This window comes from Antechinus flavipes, chromosome X, assembly GCF_016432865.1.
Source record: "Antechinus flavipes isolate AdamAnt ecotype Samford, QLD, Australia chromosome X, AdamAnt_v2, whole genome shotgun sequence".
NCBI classification, from domain to species: Eukaryota; Metazoa; Chordata; class Mammalia; order Dasyuromorphia; family Dasyuridae; genus Antechinus; species Antechinus flavipes.
Window position 1 is genome coordinate 37258073 of NC_067404.1, and position 17667 is coordinate 37275739.

The 17667-nt window shown below is 40.5% G+C and overlaps 1 protein-coding gene across 1 annotated transcript in view; it reads left to right on the top strand.

Moving 5' to 3' along the window:
- Positions 1 to 17667, top strand: part of MCF2 (MCF.2 cell line derived transforming sequence) — a 136225-nt gene that overhangs the window by 63970 nt on the left and 54588 nt on the right. Inside the window, exons 8-10 of the mRNA XM_051969150.1 lie at positions 13395 to 13514; positions 15595 to 15711; positions 17432 to 17581. Coding sequence (XP_051825110.1) covers positions 13395 to 13514; positions 15595 to 15711; positions 17432 to 17581 — 387 coding nt within the window. The remainder of the gene's footprint in view (positions 1 to 13394; positions 13515 to 15594; positions 15712 to 17431; positions 17582 to 17667) is intronic.

Genomic DNA, 17667 nt, shown 5'->3' on the forward strand with positions numbered 1-17667 from the left:
AGAGGTGTGTGTGTGTGTGGTGGGGGGACAGCAGATCCAGCATCCCGTCATTCAAATGAGGAGCCAGGGACTTGGGAAAGGCTTTGTCAGCTGACCACCAGGGGGTAGTGGCTTCGGGGAGGGCTGCCCCGTGGGGAGGTGATTAGGGAGGGGGTTGGGGGCCGCTGCAGCTGGTAAATAGCACCCCTGGAGCAGGTCCTATCTCCCCAGTGTTGCATTGGCAACCGGAGAGGAAGAGTGGGCTTGTGTGTAGGCGAGATGGCAGAAGCAAACCCCACGAGAGGCAAGCCGAGATTCAAAAGGAATGCGGTAAGAGCTGGCGCTGCTTGCGGTCCCGGGAAGCCGCTGCTCAAGTTCATGTGGACGGCTCGCTGCCGCATGCTTTGGCACAAACTGCTGCTGGACGCATTAACTGAGGGGGGGGACTGGAAGGGCACGGGGCGGGCTGGAGCTGCGTGCCTCTGCATGGCTTGCATTAGTGCGCTGGCCAGGGTATTTCCGTGAAATGCCACCCAGCCGGCTTCACGAAATGGAGGAGCTGGCAAAGCATTGCGGCATCCCATTCCAATCAAGTTCGTGGCGAAGTGCCGTCAGTCGTTGGCCCGGACCGCCGCCGGAGCACTGGCGGAGGAGCCCTAAATGCCGAGGTCACAGCACTCTCCAGCGCGAGGCTTTGCTCTTTCTTTCAAAGTGCTAAGACGTAGGGCGGTCCTTGGGACAAGGCCCTGGTGAGATTTTTCTCAGCAGAAGCCGTTTCTGGGTGGAACGACATACACTTAGCTCAATAAAGCGAGCCGCAGTGATTTACGTTCAGTCTGGCTGCATGCAGATTTCTGATCTTACAAAGAGACTCGAGATATTTATATCTAGGGCTGGACTCTTACCAAACCCTTCTCGGGACGGAATCTCATTTTCCGCTGTGCAAGTGCGAGATGTTGCTACTTCCCTTTAAGGTGCTAACTTTTCAGGCTGGGTCCCGATCTGTCGGGAGGCCAAAGCGCACCCCCCTACTCCCGTAGCCTTTCCTCCCCGCCTTTAATGTTCGTTGACTCACCCAGGGCTGACCTTTCTCATTTCCGAGGTGAGATTGCTTTCCCGTACCCCACTTCTCACCGAGACCCCTCCGATGGCATTTCCACAGTGACCTGGTGGGGTCGTGAATAATTCAGTGAGAAACTGAACCTGTCAAGTAGGGTCCAGCTCGTGAGAAAAGTGTCTAGAAAATGGTGAATGGATTCATGGCCCTATTGTTCTATTCCTCCCCTTTTGTTTCCAGATTTTGGTCCCATATCTATGAGAATGTTTCCTTTTTTTTCCCCTTAGGTATATCTACCAGGTTATGATAAAAGGCTCACATATTACAGTGTTCCTCTTTTCTTAAAGTTAGTTACAAAGCTATCAGAAGTAACTTCCTTGGGTATCGTCAAAGTCCCCAGTGCTCTAAAGAAAATGTGCTACTGCTGGAGCCACAGATTTTTCTGTGTGTCTGAGTCTACATCATACTAGACTGGTAGTTTTCAGTGGCGTGCAGTCATTGTTCTTCTCTATCTTTACTACTAAAAAGTAGCACAAAGTGAGTTACTCCATGGGCCAGGTGCCAGGTGGACAGCAGGTCTTGGCAAAGGTAAGGAATATGCTCCTTGGGCATCATCAGTCACTTTCCAATAACTTGTGGAGGGTTCCTTCTGAGGAGTTTCCTTTTTGGCCAATTTGTTGCTGCTTCGATTGCTTTTCAGATTTCTTTTTGACTCTCACTCCTAAATGAAAGGTTCTGCTTTGGCACCCTGAGTTAGAGACTTGCAAGATTTTGGTTAGAAGCTCAGAATTTAATGATTCCCCACAAGTGCTCTGAGGATGCCTAAGCCCATGCCTATCTCTCTGCCCTTTATTACCTACCTGACTTTGAGCAAGTCAAAGTGACATCTCTGGATCTTTGCTTATAAAATAAAGGAACTAGACTAGATGTGGGAGGCCCCTTTGAGTTCTAGGTCTTTGATCATCAGTCTGCTGAACATTTTCCAGACATGGCGTGGGTTCAATGCATGCATTGGAATGAAAGAATCAAGGCTGATACTGGCAAAGAAATGGTTTTATTTGAACATTGATGGAGTGCTAAGAGATGGATTGCAGCTGGACACCCTAAGAGAGGGACAAAATTTATGGGAGACGGCTCAAAGATATGTCCTAGTAGAACTGGAGTGCAGAGAATGGTAGCTCCCAGGGATGGAGATCTCTGAGTCATCACCCCATTGATCAAAAGGACCTTTTCTGAATGGTTCAAGAAATCATTTGTGTTTTCTTTTCTCCCTGCCCACGCCTCCCACTTAGGGAGAGGGGAGTGCAAGGGTGAGAATTACAGTGGTATGGTGCCCTTGATAATATCCCACAGAAACCTGGGGTCATAAACATTTTCCTACCTCATTTTGGAGAGTGGCTAGTCCAACTTTAGTAAAAGTCAATAGTATATCATAACTCTAAATTAAATTTTTAATATGATCTTGTGTTCAGACTTTTTTTGGACTGTAGATTTAGAGAAAGAACCTTAGAGCTCATTTAGTCTGCTTCCTTCATTTTACAGATAAGGAAACTGAGTCAGAGGAGTTAAAAAAAAAACTCAATCAAGATCATACAATGGGAGTTTGACTGCTGAGATTCAAACCCAGAAGCTATCCTCTGATTGTAAACACAGTCCACTATACCCCAGCACTCCCTTTAAATGTGTTCCATCTCAGTCAAGTACATTTTGAGCAATATTTTCTTTGCCATTTTGGAGATGCTGAAGCAAAGAAATTGTCACTGACTATGAGATAGCGATCAGAGATAATTTCCTGTGGTTTCTTGGCCGGTCATCTCTTCCTTTCATTGTGTAAAAAATGAAAAACTATGGGCCTAGAAAATAGGACTGTATTGTCTAGCCATTCTATTTATGATACACTAAGTGCTTAAAACATATTTAAGTTTTAATAAGGTTTGGCCCTGAATAATGAGAGGGCAGAATAGTGATTCCAGAGAACAGATAATGAAGCATATCTACCTCCTATCAGAGGACAGGTGAAATAACTAAGAAGAATCTCAGATGCAGTCACTACATTGGATGTTTTTGCTTAACTGTTCTCATTTCAAGGGGAAGGCTCAATTAGGATGTGATATTTCTAGAAATGATTATAATAGAAAATCAAAAGACCTTACCAAATTTAATTTTAAGACTGTAATGGAAGGGTTTCAGTTGTGACTCTGTTGAAGATTTTTAAAAAAATGTTAAATGTAATTTTCTCCTCTTCCTCCTTCCCTTCCCCCTCCTCTACCTTTTCCCTTCATTTCCTCCTCCTCCTCTTTCTTTTTCCTCCTCCCTTTCTTCTTTTTTCACCTCTTTTCCTTCTCCTCCTCTTCTTCCTCCTCATTATTATTTTGTAAGGCAATTGGGGTTAAGTGACTTGCCCAGGGTCACATAGCTAGTAAGTGTTAAGTGTCTGAGGTCGAATTTGAACTTAGGTTCTTCTGACTTTGGGGCCAGTGCTCCATACACTATTGTGCCACCTAGTTGCCCCAATGTAATTAAATTATAATGCATTGGAAAGACTGTTCCATCTGAATCTGAGGATCTGGGTTTGAATTTTAGCTTTTTCATTTTGTATAATCTTAAACAAGTCCCAGGATCATAGATCTCGAGCTGGTAGGGATCTCAGATTCCATTAAGACCAAACCCTTCATTGTAAACATGAGGAAACTGAACTCCAGGGAGGCTGAGTGATTTGCTTGTTGAAGATCCCACAGATGCTAAATGTGAGGTCTGGGCCCAGATGTTTTTGGTTCCAAAGATTCCTTTGTCTTCTGTATCATCCTCCCAAATATTTCACCTCCCCGGGCTTCAGTTTTCTTATCTACAGAATGGGAGTTTGGGCTAAGATAACCTTTCAAGCTTCCCTTTTCCTCTCTGTGGGTGATGCTCTGGCCTTCGATGAAAGTCTTGCTCTGATTCCTGTCTTTAAGAGTTTGGCCCTGGCTATCTGATGCTCTACCAGCAAAGCACAGAAACTTTGATTGGGTCTAATTGGAAAGGTTTTGAGTATGGGACTAACAATACATTTGATGTGTCCCTTGTCCAAATTTAGTCGGGGCGGGGGTGGGGGGGCTTTCAAAACAAGTTTAGCCAGAATGTAACTGATTTATTGTTTGTTTTTGTCTGGAGCAATTCCTGAAGCTCATTTACTAAGGTAGAGAGGGGTTGTCTGGATTGGTGACTTAAACCCTTTCACATGGAATCCTAAATCATTAAAGAAGTGAATAATTATCTACTGTTTGACCTGGTCCCTGAAGTAAAAATAATACCTAGACTCAAACCTCTCCTTGGTCATATCTGCCAGATCTTGTGCTCCATTAGCATATTCTTTGGAAACCTGGGCTCACCTCCTTATTCCAGTGGTGTCACTAACTGATGAAGGTGTTTCGATTGTAGCCAAAAGGCTCGGAAGAGGTTGAAATCTTTCTTTGTCAGTTGAGGGAGATACATACAAAATGGTGGATTCTTTTCTTTGAAAGATAGAATAAAGAATACTTAATATTGCTGGCTGAGATCTGACAGTCTATTTAGCCTGGAAGAGTTACCCTTTAGAACAAGTCAAAAGGGCTAACTCACAGTGACCTGGGATCAGGAGATGGAAGAAACAAGAGCTAGAAAGTCCCTAGATAGAATATCTGGAGCACAAAAGTTATCTGATTTACTTGTGTCTCTATAGTGGTTAGATGTTCAGGCAAGGAGAGCAATGAGAATGACTCTTGCCTCTTCCCTGCCAGTCTCCATGTTTCTAAATTGTTTCTTCTGTTGTGCATATGTTCTTAGAAAGTAGTTGATCTATTTCTAGAATGCCATTGGGTTTTTGACCAACTTTCAATGACCAACTCACTTCCTAGTGAGGTTTTTATTCTTCAGAAAATTGAAATGATATTTTATTCTCTATTACCCACATGATAACAGGGCCTCAGACTTGTATGTCCAGGACTTAGAAAAGAAGATCCCAAATACAGTGGTCTTGGACTATAAAAGTAACCATTTATATTTGAATGTTTACCAAAAAATTATCAAGGCCTTTTGTTTGGATTTTCTTGGTTGTTTCTGTATCCATCCATCCAGAATTAAGCTCTCATTTTCAACAAAGAAAAATAGTTGATATCAGGATCACATCTGACATTGCAAGATTCCACTCCTGTGGTTCTCTGCATCTTTGACAAATGGAAAGGAATCTAATCTCTCGAGTTGCTGCTGCTCTTTGTCTGTTTCTGTGACCTTTTCATTGGTATCATTTTAATCCTGGTTATTTGGGATCTGTTGATTTTTCTCAGATCGGTTCACAAAATCTTCCCTGGTTTCACTGAGTTCTTCTTTTAGCCATTTCTTATTGCACAATAAGGCAACTGCTTTGTGATGGATAGACAGACAACCTCAAAGCCAGAAAGACCTGGGTTCAAGCCCTGCCTTCACAATACACAGTGCTTACTAAGACTTAGTGTTACAGGGAAAGTAGTGACCTGAATTAATGAAGGGAGTTCCTTAGGCTGTTGAAATAACAGACTGATGAAATCCCCATCCCTTTATTCTTATACAGTAGTTGGTTCCCCTCTAATTCCAGAGCTGCATTAGTACTGTTGTGGAACTGAGATAACAAAGTAAAAGTCCTCTGATGTTGGTAGCAACACGTATGCAGAACTGCACCACTGTAGCCATTTGTGGTGGCATTATCCAACTTGCCAAATACTTTGTGTGTTGGCTCCATTCTTTGCTTCTTTATCTATTTAAAAATCATTTTATTTTTTATTATGACCTCTAGCAGAGGGCCTGGGTACATTTATCCTGGAAAGGATAAGGTCATAGGGAGGCAAATTGAGGCTTTTCCTGACATTCCCATAGTTCCTGGTTCTGCCCTCTAGGGCTATATGGAACAAGCCTAAGCCTATCTCTGCAGAATAGTGTCATCGTGGGGGCACTCACACAAATCAAGTTAAGAAGGCAATTTTTGTACTTAATGATTTTGGGGTTGTTGTCACACATATTCCTACTCCTTCATTTTCTGTCTTCTTTCCTCTCCTCTGCTTCCACATCAACATTTATAGAAGGCCAGAGGTAGGTCCTGTTCTGAATGACCCTTCTGTTTTCGTCCATTTTTAAAATTGTATCATCTTTCCATGAACCAGAATGACTATATGTTAATCCCAGTTTGCTTCACTTGGGGCTACCTTATTGACCTAGGAACAGGGAAGGAAATTAATATTTTGGTGTCTCTTCTAGATGGGATGACTTTAGAAATGAAGTTGATTTCACTCTTATCAAAATGGATCAGCTTATGTCTCCTTTCTAACCTCTTCTTCCATCTTAGGGTCAGGTTATTTGCTTGTTGGGATGAAGGAAGAGCTATCATCTCAGCTTCACTGATCTATCCTTTCCTCCTCCATTTTCTTTGGTGGGAGAGATTACCTTTGGGTTCTTCTTAGCGAAGATACCAGTCTTCCTCTATTCTTTCCTGTACTTCCTCAAGCTGAGGGCTATTGAGCTACCTTCCCTCCTGTCTAAAGTGACTGTGCCTTTTGTGTTAAAAGTCTTTCTGCCTCCATCTCTCATACTAGAGTACAATGTAACTACAGATTTGAGAAATTAATCAAATTTGGGGTTTTCCCTTTCATCCCTCCTCTTCTGGGTTAGATTTTTGTGGCCAAGATTCAACTTGATTTAGTTAAATTCAAAGAGTGTTTACTATGTATCTCCTGAATGTAACATACTTTGCTGGTTGTTGAGAATATAGAGACAGAAACAAAATAATTCCTGCTCTTAAGGGTTACATTCTACTTGGGGGGGGGGGGCGGGAGAAACACCATGTACACAGGAAAGACCCAATCTAGACAGAATAATTTTGGGAGAGGTTGACAAAAATCTCAAACAGAACTTTGAAGAAAACTATTAATTGAAAGAGTTTGAAATGAGCACAGAGAATGTTCCATGAGTGGAGAGCAGAATGAGCAAAAATACAAAAGTGATGGATGAAATATTATATATGGATAATGGAGAGCTGGCCAATTTGCCTGGAATGTAATGCCAGGCAGTATTATGTAATCATTGTGGATGGATAGGCTACAATGAGATTATAAAGGAGTTTCATTGCCAAAGGAGTTAGTTTAGATTTTTTCCTAGAGGCAGGAGGGAACAATGGAAGCTTCTTGAGTCCGAAAGTGGTATGGTCAGACTTCTAATTTAAAAATATCAGTTTGGCATCTGTTTGGGACCTGATGCCAGTTGGGTACTTGGAGCTCTGAGAGCTGGATTCGAGCTCCTCAGTCCTTGCTATATCCTTGAGTCCTGGAATCTAGCCTTGACTGGTAAGAATCCAGGAGTGCTGAATCTCACTGAAGGCCCAGGCTTCCCAGGGGAGCTCTGATTCTCTAAGGACACAATGGCCTCAGGTGTATTTGGAAGAATTTTTTCAATTTCTTGGCCATAGTGAGCCTTCTTGAAGAAACTTGTGGAAATGTATGTCTGATTTTTTTTATTAATTCTTTCTCCCTTCTTTAAGCAGCTAATTTAATTATTCTCCTCTTTCCCCCCTCTCATTCAGATTCCCCCTTTCTTTTCCCTCATTCTGCTTATCTTATTCATTAGGTTTTAAATTTCATTTTTGTCCCCCTTTCCGGACAATATTTCTCTCAGTCTCTTCATTATCTGGACTTTCTTTTTGTCTATTCTAGATCCTCATATTCTGGTTCATGATTCCTGTAATTTTCCAGTTTCTCTCTATTGCCCTGTATTTCTCAAAGAATTCAAACTTGTGATGTATCCATTCATGGCTGTCCCTTTTGTTTGCCTTTTGCCTTGTATAGCTCGCAACATGGATTCCCCTTGTCCAGTGTTCCTCCCTCCTAGGATAAAACTACTTTCTTTAAGTGAAAGAAAGGATACTGCCTCATGGTTGCTCCTTTCCCTCATTACATCCCTGATTATGCAGCTCACTGATGATCTATACCATTACCCTCCTGCTTACCCTTGCCCCCAAATTTCCTTCTTGGGTTCCAGTTCTCCTTAGGAGTTGTAATTCTCCCCTGCCCTGAGGATAGACTAGTAGTCTTTTCAAGTGCCACTCCCTCCACCCAAGTACAAGGTTCCCATTTCCCTTTGAAAAACATTTGTGTTCTTCCACAGGAACATTCATCAGTGGACTCCTTCCTACCCCAAAGCAAGACGTCCCTCTTTTACCACATCTCCCCCTTTTTAATCCTTCTCTCCCTGAGAGACCACATGGTTCAACTTTTTGTTCTGACCCAAGCACATTTCACACTCCCTACCGTATTCTGCTCCTTTCCCTTCTTTAAGACACCCACATTATCAGAAAGTTCTGTCTATATTGCCTTAAGCTGACTTCTCTCTCCACTGTTATCTCCACTTGACTTCTAGGTTTACTCCCATCTCCTTGTATACATTTAGAAACAAATCTCTTCCTGTTCTCTGTGTTGTTACTTGATTGCTATTGCTATCCTTAGCTTCTACATTTATTCATCCTTTGTACACTTCTGGGGGTGTTATCTGAGTGTTCAGAAAGCAAATGATCTCTTCTGATTGGGTTTTGTAAGAATAGTATTGAATATTAAGACATTTTCATTTATAGTTAAGCTCAGGTTTGCAGAGTAGGTCATTGTGGCCATTGAGCTCAATATGTTTTGATTGGATAGAGTAAATTTCTTTTATTATTGTTTTTAGCTTTTCTTTTAGATTATCCTCGTGTCTGTGTTTTTGAACTGCAATAATTATTCTCTCTACCAGTGATTTTAAAACAACAAATTCTGCTTTCATAATTTCTTTTTTAAACCACTCAAGAAGACCTTGTTAGGCTCCATGTTCCCATATTTCACAGGCTATTCTGTGTCATCAAGTGCTTGTTCATTTTCTTTTGTTTTGCAGTATTTATTCATAGTTGCCTCAACTTATTTACTAGATCTAGAGGCCATATTTTCTTCTGTTGTTAATCTTTTCCCTGTTAATTTATTGACTTATTTTCCAGATCTTTGATTTTTCTTCTTCTTGAGATCTTGGGTAATTTTAATTTCTATCCCACCTTATTTTCCCCTATTACTCACTTTCCCTTGTTTTTTTTTTTCCCCAATGGAGGGTAGATCAGTCAGTCACTCAATTAGTACTTATTATGTGCTACTATGTGCCGGATGGGTGCTAAGTTCTGGGGATACAATAAGAGGCAAAAGATATCCCCTGCCCTCAAGGGACTCACAATCAAATGGGAGAGAAAACAAGCAAACAAGTATGTATAAATGAGCTTTATATGGGATAAACAGGAAATAATTGAGAGAGGTGACATAGTAGAATTGAGAGGTTGGGAAAGGCTTCCTGCAAAAGATGGGATTTTAGCTGGGACAAGCTAGGGAAGACAGGAGATGGAGATGAGGAGTAAGTGCATTCTGGGCATGGGGATAACCATAATGAATACTGAATACCAGGGCCAAGATATGGAGTGTCTTGCTTGGGGAACAGTAAAGAGGCCAGAGTTACTGGATCAAAGAGTAAGTAAGGTTTAAAAAGATTGGAAAGATAGGAGAGAGGTAGGTTAGGAATGACTTTGAATGTCAAACAGAATTTTTTGTATTTGATCCTGAAGGCTATTGGGAACTACTAGAGTTTATTGAGTAAATATGTATGGGTGGGGTGACATGGTTGGATTGGAGCTTTAGGAGAATCACTTTGGTGGTTGAATGAAGGAAGAATGGATTGGAGTTGGGAAAGACTTGAGGCAGGCAGAGCTATCAGCAGCCTATTGCAATCGTCCAGGAATGGAGTAATAAGGGGCTGACCAGTGTGCAGTGTCAGACAAGAGAAGGAGCTATATTCCAGAGATGTCGCAAAGGTTTTCACCTTTGGCAGGTCGTAACAGCTTGGATGTGAGGAGGGCGTGCAGTGAGAGATAGTGAGGAATCAAAGATAACACCTCGGTTTTGAGTCTAAGGTCCTAGGAGAATGGTGTTGACCTCTATAGTAAGAAAGGCAGAAATAGGGTAGGATTTAGGGGGAAAGATAATGAGTTTGGGAATGAACATGTTTAGTTGAAGATGTCTAATGGACATCCAATTTGAGATGTGTGACATTGGAAGTCAGTAGATAACCAGGGGCAGAATTAGGTAGATTTGAGAATCATCAGCATAGAGATGGTAATTAAATCTATGAGGAGATCACCCAGTGAGATAGTGTGGAGGAGAAGAGAAGAGAACTCAGGACAGAACCCTGCCATCTGGCCGTAATCTGGAGGGAGGATACAACAAAGGAGAGGTCCTACAAGTACAAGGAGAACCCAAAAATCAATGAGAAAGGAGTATCAAGGAGGAGAGAGTGATCAACAGTGTCAAAGACTGTAGAACGATTGGGGAGAATGAGGAGTGGTAAAAGGCCATCAAATTTGGTAATTAAAAACGTATTGCTAACTGTGGAGAGATGAGGGTGGAAGCTAGATTGTAAGGGAATGAAAAGAAAGTGGAGGCTCATATTATAAATGAGTTTAACCACAAAGGACAGAAGAGATATAAAATGAAAATGATAGGTGGCAGGAATGGAAGGATCAAATGGAGTGATTATTATGCAACATAAGGTTGCATTCCAAGGAGCATATTGGAAGGGACTAGACAGATCACCTCTATGGTCCCAGTTTCTCCTGCCCTGCTCAGATCCTAGCTGGTGGACTGTGTCCAGCTCTGGGCACCACAGCTTGGGGAGGGGGGCATTGTTGATTGGAGAGTGTCCATAAGAGCGCAGTTAGGATAATGAAGATAGAATGATGTTTGAAGCAACCGGAGATATTTAACCTGGAGAAAACTTTAGGTGGGACATGATAATTGTCTTCTAGTAGTTTAAGGGTTGTCAAGAGATGCTGCTGCTTGGCCCTAGGGGGCAGAACTAGTAGTAATGGGTGGGATTTGCCAAGAAGTAAATTCAGTTTCTCTGATGTAAGGAAAATCCTACCAGTGAGAGCTGCTTGCAAGTGGAATGAATGGGTAGCTTCAAGCTCTCTGTCACTGAAGGTCTTAAAGCAGAGGCTTGGGGACCACTTTTAGGGAACAGAGACTCTTGTGGAGGTGTGGGGTGGACTACCTGGCCTCGGAGCGCCTTCTAATGCAGAAATTCTATACTTCTTTGTCATTACCTCTGACTCTGGACTCAACTCTTCCCCTCCCTCTTTCTTCCTGCTTCCTGCAGAATTCTAACAGTCCACTTGGTCCAAAGATAGATTCTTTGTTTGCTTTTCTTTAATACCCTGGCTGCCACAGCCTCTTGGCCTAAATAGCACTCAACGTGCTGGGTTCAACTGCCCTCCTCTCTCTCTCTTAAGCCATAGGCTGGTGAAGCCCAGAAACTCCCATCTGCACTCTACTCAAGCTTTCTTCTCCCCATTCTCTAGCTGTTGGGGGATCGAGGATCAGAGTTCAAACTTGACTCCTAAAAGAGGATACGAGGAATAATACAGTGGCTGAAATGTTTAGAGTGCTTTCCACAATGTTATCTTGCTTGAATCTTTCTTTTTTTTTTAAATTAAATTAAAATTTGTTTAAATAACTTTTTATTGACAGAACCCATGCCAGGGTAATTTTTTACAACATTCCCTTGCATTCACTTCTGTTCCGATTTTTCCCCCAGATGGCAAGCAGTCCTATACATGTTAAATAGGTTACAGTATATCCTAGATACAATATATGTGTACAGAACTGAACAGTTCTCTTGTTGCACAGGGAGAATTGGATTCAGAAGGTATAAATAACCCGGGAAGAAAAACAAAAATGCAAGCAGTTTACATTCATTTCCCAGTGTTCTTTCTTTGGGTGCAGCTGCTTCTGTGCCTCGTTGATCAATTGGAACTGAGTTAAATCTTCTCTTTGTCAAAGAGATCCACTTCCATCAGAATACATCCTCATACTGTATCGTTGTTGAAGTATATAATGATCTCCTGGTTCTGCTCATTTCACTCAGCATCAGTTCATGTCAGTCTCTCCAAGCCTCTCTGTATTCATCCTGCTGGTCATTCCTTACAGAACAATAATATTCCATAACGTTCATATACCACAATTTACTCAACCATTCTCCAATTGATGGGCATCAATTCATTCTCCAGCTTCTTTGCTTGATTATTTCAATGAGCAATACAGGTATTTTACAGAGAAGGAGACAGAGACACAGAGAAAACTGAAAGACTTACTCATGCCATACAGAAAGTATTCAAACCTGAGTCTCTCTTACCTCTAGGCCCACTTAGTTTTTTCTGCTATGCCAATCTACTTTCCCCAGAGAAAGAGAGATTCAGAGACTGAGAAAGAGAATGAATGCACAAAGAAGGAGATTTGAGGGAAAGGGATCAGTTGTTTTCTGAATGCGTTTTTGACCTATTTTTGACTACTCAAAATTTAGATTTTCCATTACCGAGCACTTATTTTCTTTCCCTCCCTGATTGGAAAAAAAGTTTAAAAAACCTAACCCTTGTAATGAATATGCACAGCTAAGTAAAACTCATTTCCCACACTGGCCATGTCCAAAAATATAAGTCTCATTCTGCATGGCTGAGCGAGTCAAAAGGATGACTGGAAGATGGTGGGTGAGAACAGGATGGTTAAGGAGAGGATCACATGGGCTTCAGAGGATAGGAGGGATCGCCTGGTAGCAGAAAAGAAGGCTGGAAGGGTCCAGGTCATTGCCAAGTATTTGCAGATATGTCCTTGGTCTTAAAAGCCAGGTAGAGGAGCAGCCATTAGGGAGAGCTCAGGCAGAAGATCAGTGTTAAGTTTTTATGAGGTGGAAGGAACCCTTGAAGAAAAGAGTGAGTGTGTCAGGTTGTAGTCGTTTCTAATAGAATAGTGTTCAAATAACTAAGGAGGGAGGGAGCTGAGCTGGCTATGAATGGGAAGATGAAGGAACATGATAGTAAAAGGGTCCTGTTTTGTTTGAACTCTCAGGAAACATTTATCTTAATGTATGTTGGTAGGTTTTATGTCATAACATATCCTTGGTGATCTTTAAAAGAGTGACTGCTGTATGGCTTACTCCTATTATTAATTGTAAATCTATTGTTTTTCAGCTACATTATGGGTTACACTGGAACTTGTGGGCTAGCCCAGGAACTGGGCAACCAGATCTCCTCTTGTCTCCATGGAAAAATGTGTTTTGAATTCTAAACAAACAACTCACCGTTTAAGAAAATATAGCATGGGAAGCAATTCTCAATTGCAATTTGTGTTTGTGAGCCTCTCGATTACAGGTCTTATGATGGATTTTCTGAGACTCTCTTGACTTTGCCAATGACTTTCTAGATGACTCAATGGCCAAGGGAGGGGAAGGGGAATCTCCTGACTGTTTTGTTTTTTGTCCCCAGGCCTCTTTTCCAGGGAACTTGCATTTGGTTATGGTATTGAGGCCCACAAGTTTTATCCAACGTACTTTCACAGACATTGGCTTTCGGTTCAGTCAAGATGATTTCATTCTCAAATTGCCGGTAAGAGTATTCGTCTGCTTTATTTTTAAAGAATATTTTTGATGTGTATAAATAGTCTAATCCTCATGAAGACTTTGCAGTGCCCTCTCTCCTTTGAGGTTCTGCTTGCTTGGCAGCCAGCCGACCATTTTAAAGAATAAAAAATAAAATTTAAATCATCGGGAAGTCAAATTTTAAACTATTTTGATTTTTTTAAAAAAAATTATTTTATTGATTCCTTAGCTTTCCTTTTCACAGTAATTTCTGGATATTATGCCCCGTCCATGGTATTACGCCTTCCTTTATAACAAAGAAAAAGTTGACCTTTTCTCCCTCAAGATCAAGAGAAAGAATTATGTTTCTTAATATTCTACAAAAGATGTAAAGACATTCATTCTTTTAAAAAATTAATCATTCTGCCAGCAATTTAACAACCATTTATTAAATGTTAGGCATAGTTCTAGATATAGAGGATTCTCTGATAAAAACAAAATAGGTCCCTGCTTTTAAGGGGCTTACTATCTCCTAGGGAGATACAAGATATATAAATTCAAAAGATATAAAAACTAACCCAGAATAATTGTGAGAGAAAGAAAACCCTAGTAACTAGGCGCATGAAAGGACTCATTTTGGAGGGAGTACCTGGAATGAACCATGAAAGAAGCTAAAGATTCTGTGTATGAAGTAGTTATATCACTGCAGATTCTTTTAAAGAAAAATATATTGTGTTGTGAAGTAACTGGAGCTTGTATCTTAGGAAATTACAGAACACCCTGATCTTTTTATAATTCTAGTTTTTAGTATACCACCACCAATAAACTTTTTTAGTGCTTTGCATATATTTTATCAGTGGTACCTCACAACAGCCCTGTTAAAGTAGGTAGTATAGGTATCATCATCCACATTTTACAGATGAGGAAATTGAGGTTCAGAATGGCAAAGTGACTTATATTTAAAAAAAATAAAGCTTAAGGGCTACTAGGTGGCAATCAGGAGCACCTGAATTCAGATTTGACCTAGGATACTTATTAGCTATGTCACCCTGGGTAAGTCACTTAAACCCAATTCTTCTCCCCCCAACCCCAGAAAAAAGAAGCACTTAAAAGTGTTGAAGGCAAGATAAGCTTAGAGGATGCAGAGTAAATATTTTTTTGTTTGCCTGTTATTCCAGGGGAACATAAACTTCCTGAGGTCAGGGATTTTGTTTTTTTAGTTCTTTCTACGTATGTCCAATATTGGATTAGAGTCAGGAAGCTCTCCTCTCATAGTTCTTATCTTTGCGTAACCATGAGCAAATCAATTGATATCTCCAAGCCTTAGGCAAATTCAAACTCATTATTAAGTTTTAGATTAAGGTTTCTGAAACTTTGGCATGTTCTGGACTTTTTTGATGGCCCAGTGAAGGTTATAGACCTCCTCTCAGAATTATATTTTTAGATGCATAAAAGGAAATATATAGGATTACAAGGATTATATTGGAATACAGTTATCAAACTATTTATAAAAAATAATTTCATGGACCTCAGGTTAAGAACCCTCAATGTATAGGAACCTGAAGCATTGGTGTATGTGTCTGTGTAGTTCCCACACACATCCCAGACCCTTGTGTATTTTGAGGGTTCAAAACAAAATAGTGATCTCGACAGAAGTGGGAAAACAACTGAAGTTGAGTCATTTGGAAAGTTTCACCATTCTACTCTTATTTTCAGCAGCACCAAGATGAACATAGAGGCATCTGTCCAGAAACCCTTCTTTGGGTTCTGTCTAATTAGGGCTCTTGTGGGTATCCCTTGGGTTCTATTTCCCCTTTCTGAAACCTCACCTTTGACAATAGATGCTTAAAGGAAATTTAAATATTGACGGTTTCTGTGGCAATTAATCTTGTTTCACAGAGGAATGTTTTTATAAAATAAAAATTTGTGTTGCCTTACGAAGGCAATGAATTAAGACAGTGTGTGTGTTTGTGTGTGACTAAGAGTAGAACTGAGAAGAAATGATTTTTTTGCTTAAAAAACCCTACCCCATGTGACATGTTGTTTTCTAATCCACTTGAGGACTCCAACCAAAGGAGACTTAACAGCATGATTCTTTGTCCTTACAGGTTGTAATGCTTAGTTCGGTCAGTGACTTACTGAATTACATTGATGAGAAGCAGTTAACCCCTGAGTTTGGAGGGACTTTGGAATACTGTCACAGTGAATGGGTCATCTTTAGAACAGTAAGTCCTCTTAGAACAAGGTTTCTAAACCTTTTTATGTCCTGCACTCCTTTAGCAGTTCGGGGAAGCCTAAGGACCATCTCCCTTCTCAGAATGTCTTTAAATGCATAAAATGGGATTGCATGGGGTTGCAAAGGAAACTGATGGGATTGTTAAATATTATTAAATGAAATAAGTATTAAATGATGATAATATTAGTAACGATTTATAGATAAATAATTATATTTAGTAATAAAAGAAACAAAATGGAAAATGACTAAATGCTAAAAATTATTATTAAAATATAAAAAAATATTCATGATTCTCTGAAACCTCTCCATGGAGCCTATCAATATCAGGTCACAACCCTTTGATTTAGAGCCTCAACCCCAAGCTAAAAGTAGCTTACCAAGCCTTCACGTATATGTTAAGAGGTGAGAGAAATAGAATGGGTTAATTTCACATAAAAAGCTATAACTAATTCTGGGTGAGTGGGACTTTGTCCCAGGATGCTTACAACCCGGGGTGGCTGGTATACATACAAATGGCTGCTACTTGGGGCAGCTGGATGGTATAGTAGAGTACTAGCCCTGAAGTCAGGAGGATGTGAGTTCAAATGTGGCCTTAGACACTTAAAACTTACTACCTGGGTGACCTTGGGCAAATCACTTAACCCCAATTGTCTCGCAAACTAACAAATGGCTACTACTTCTCTAACATCTTAAAGTTTTTTATATTAGAGAGAGAAGAATATAAGTATAATCTCTGTAAAAAAATAGTCAGCAGAACTCAAAACCTAGATATCCACAGTTTTCCCTTTGCAGCTTTGTTTTGTTAGTATCTAAGATTCATGTTTTATCTAGAAAAGATGAGAAATGAATCTGAGTCCCTTTATGCTGCTTAGAGCAATCGTTCTCAAAGTGTGGTCCAGAGAATTCTGAGGTTTCTGAAACCCTTTCAGAGGGTCTACTAATTCAAAATTAGTTCTTATTTTTAATATGATCAATATCTATAAATATAATTCATATAAACAAAGTCTTTGGACAGATTCTCAATCATTTTTAGTAGTATACAGATACTGAGAAAAAAGCTTGAGTACCACTGGCATAGAGGACTAGATAGAAAGCTGGACTTGGAATCAGGAAGACCTGGATTTGAATGTTGCCTGTAGTTACATAGTTCTGGGCAAGTGAGTTAACCTCCCTGAGCCTCAGTTTCCTCATCCTTGAAATGAGAATGATAGCATCTATACTAAAAAATTATATTGTGAAGGTCAAATGAGCTAATGGAAAGCATTTTGCAAACCTTCAAGCCCTATATGGATATTAGTTATTCTCCTTCAAATGTTACATTAAGATAAAAGAAAACCTTTTCCTTGAATGCAGGATTTAAAAGATTAAAGAGATGGTCTATGGTCATACCTTGTCTTTGACATAGTGCTAGTAAGCCTGTGCTTGTCCCATAGAATAATCATTTCCTCTCATCCAAGTAATAAAACTCCCCAGATTTGGAATGTTTAAAGAAAGCTACCTGAAAGAGGGATCTTCATGAAATGGGCATGTTAGCATCTGCTTAGCCTCTTTATTGCTTACAGAGTTGAAGGGTTAGTCACTTAAGAAAAGAGGGCTTCCATTGGGAGCCTACATAGTCATGTCACATGTAGAGCAAGGTTGAGAAGTGTTAACAGGGCTGTTCTGGTGATCAGACTGGACCTTACCTAACAAGCACGGTCTCTCCACAGGCTATTGAAAATTTTGCCCTGACTGTGAAGGAAATCGCACAGATTTTGCAGTCTTTTGGGACTGAGCTGGCTGAAACTGAACTGCCAGATGATGCTTATTCCATTGAGCGACTACTGAAAGTTCGTACTGAAAAATACTTGCAGTTGAAGGTAAGGCTAGTAGAATGGACCATTCCATTGGCGCTTTGGGTTTTCCTTTGCTTGTAAAGACAGCAGATGCCTCTTGTGTTACAGAT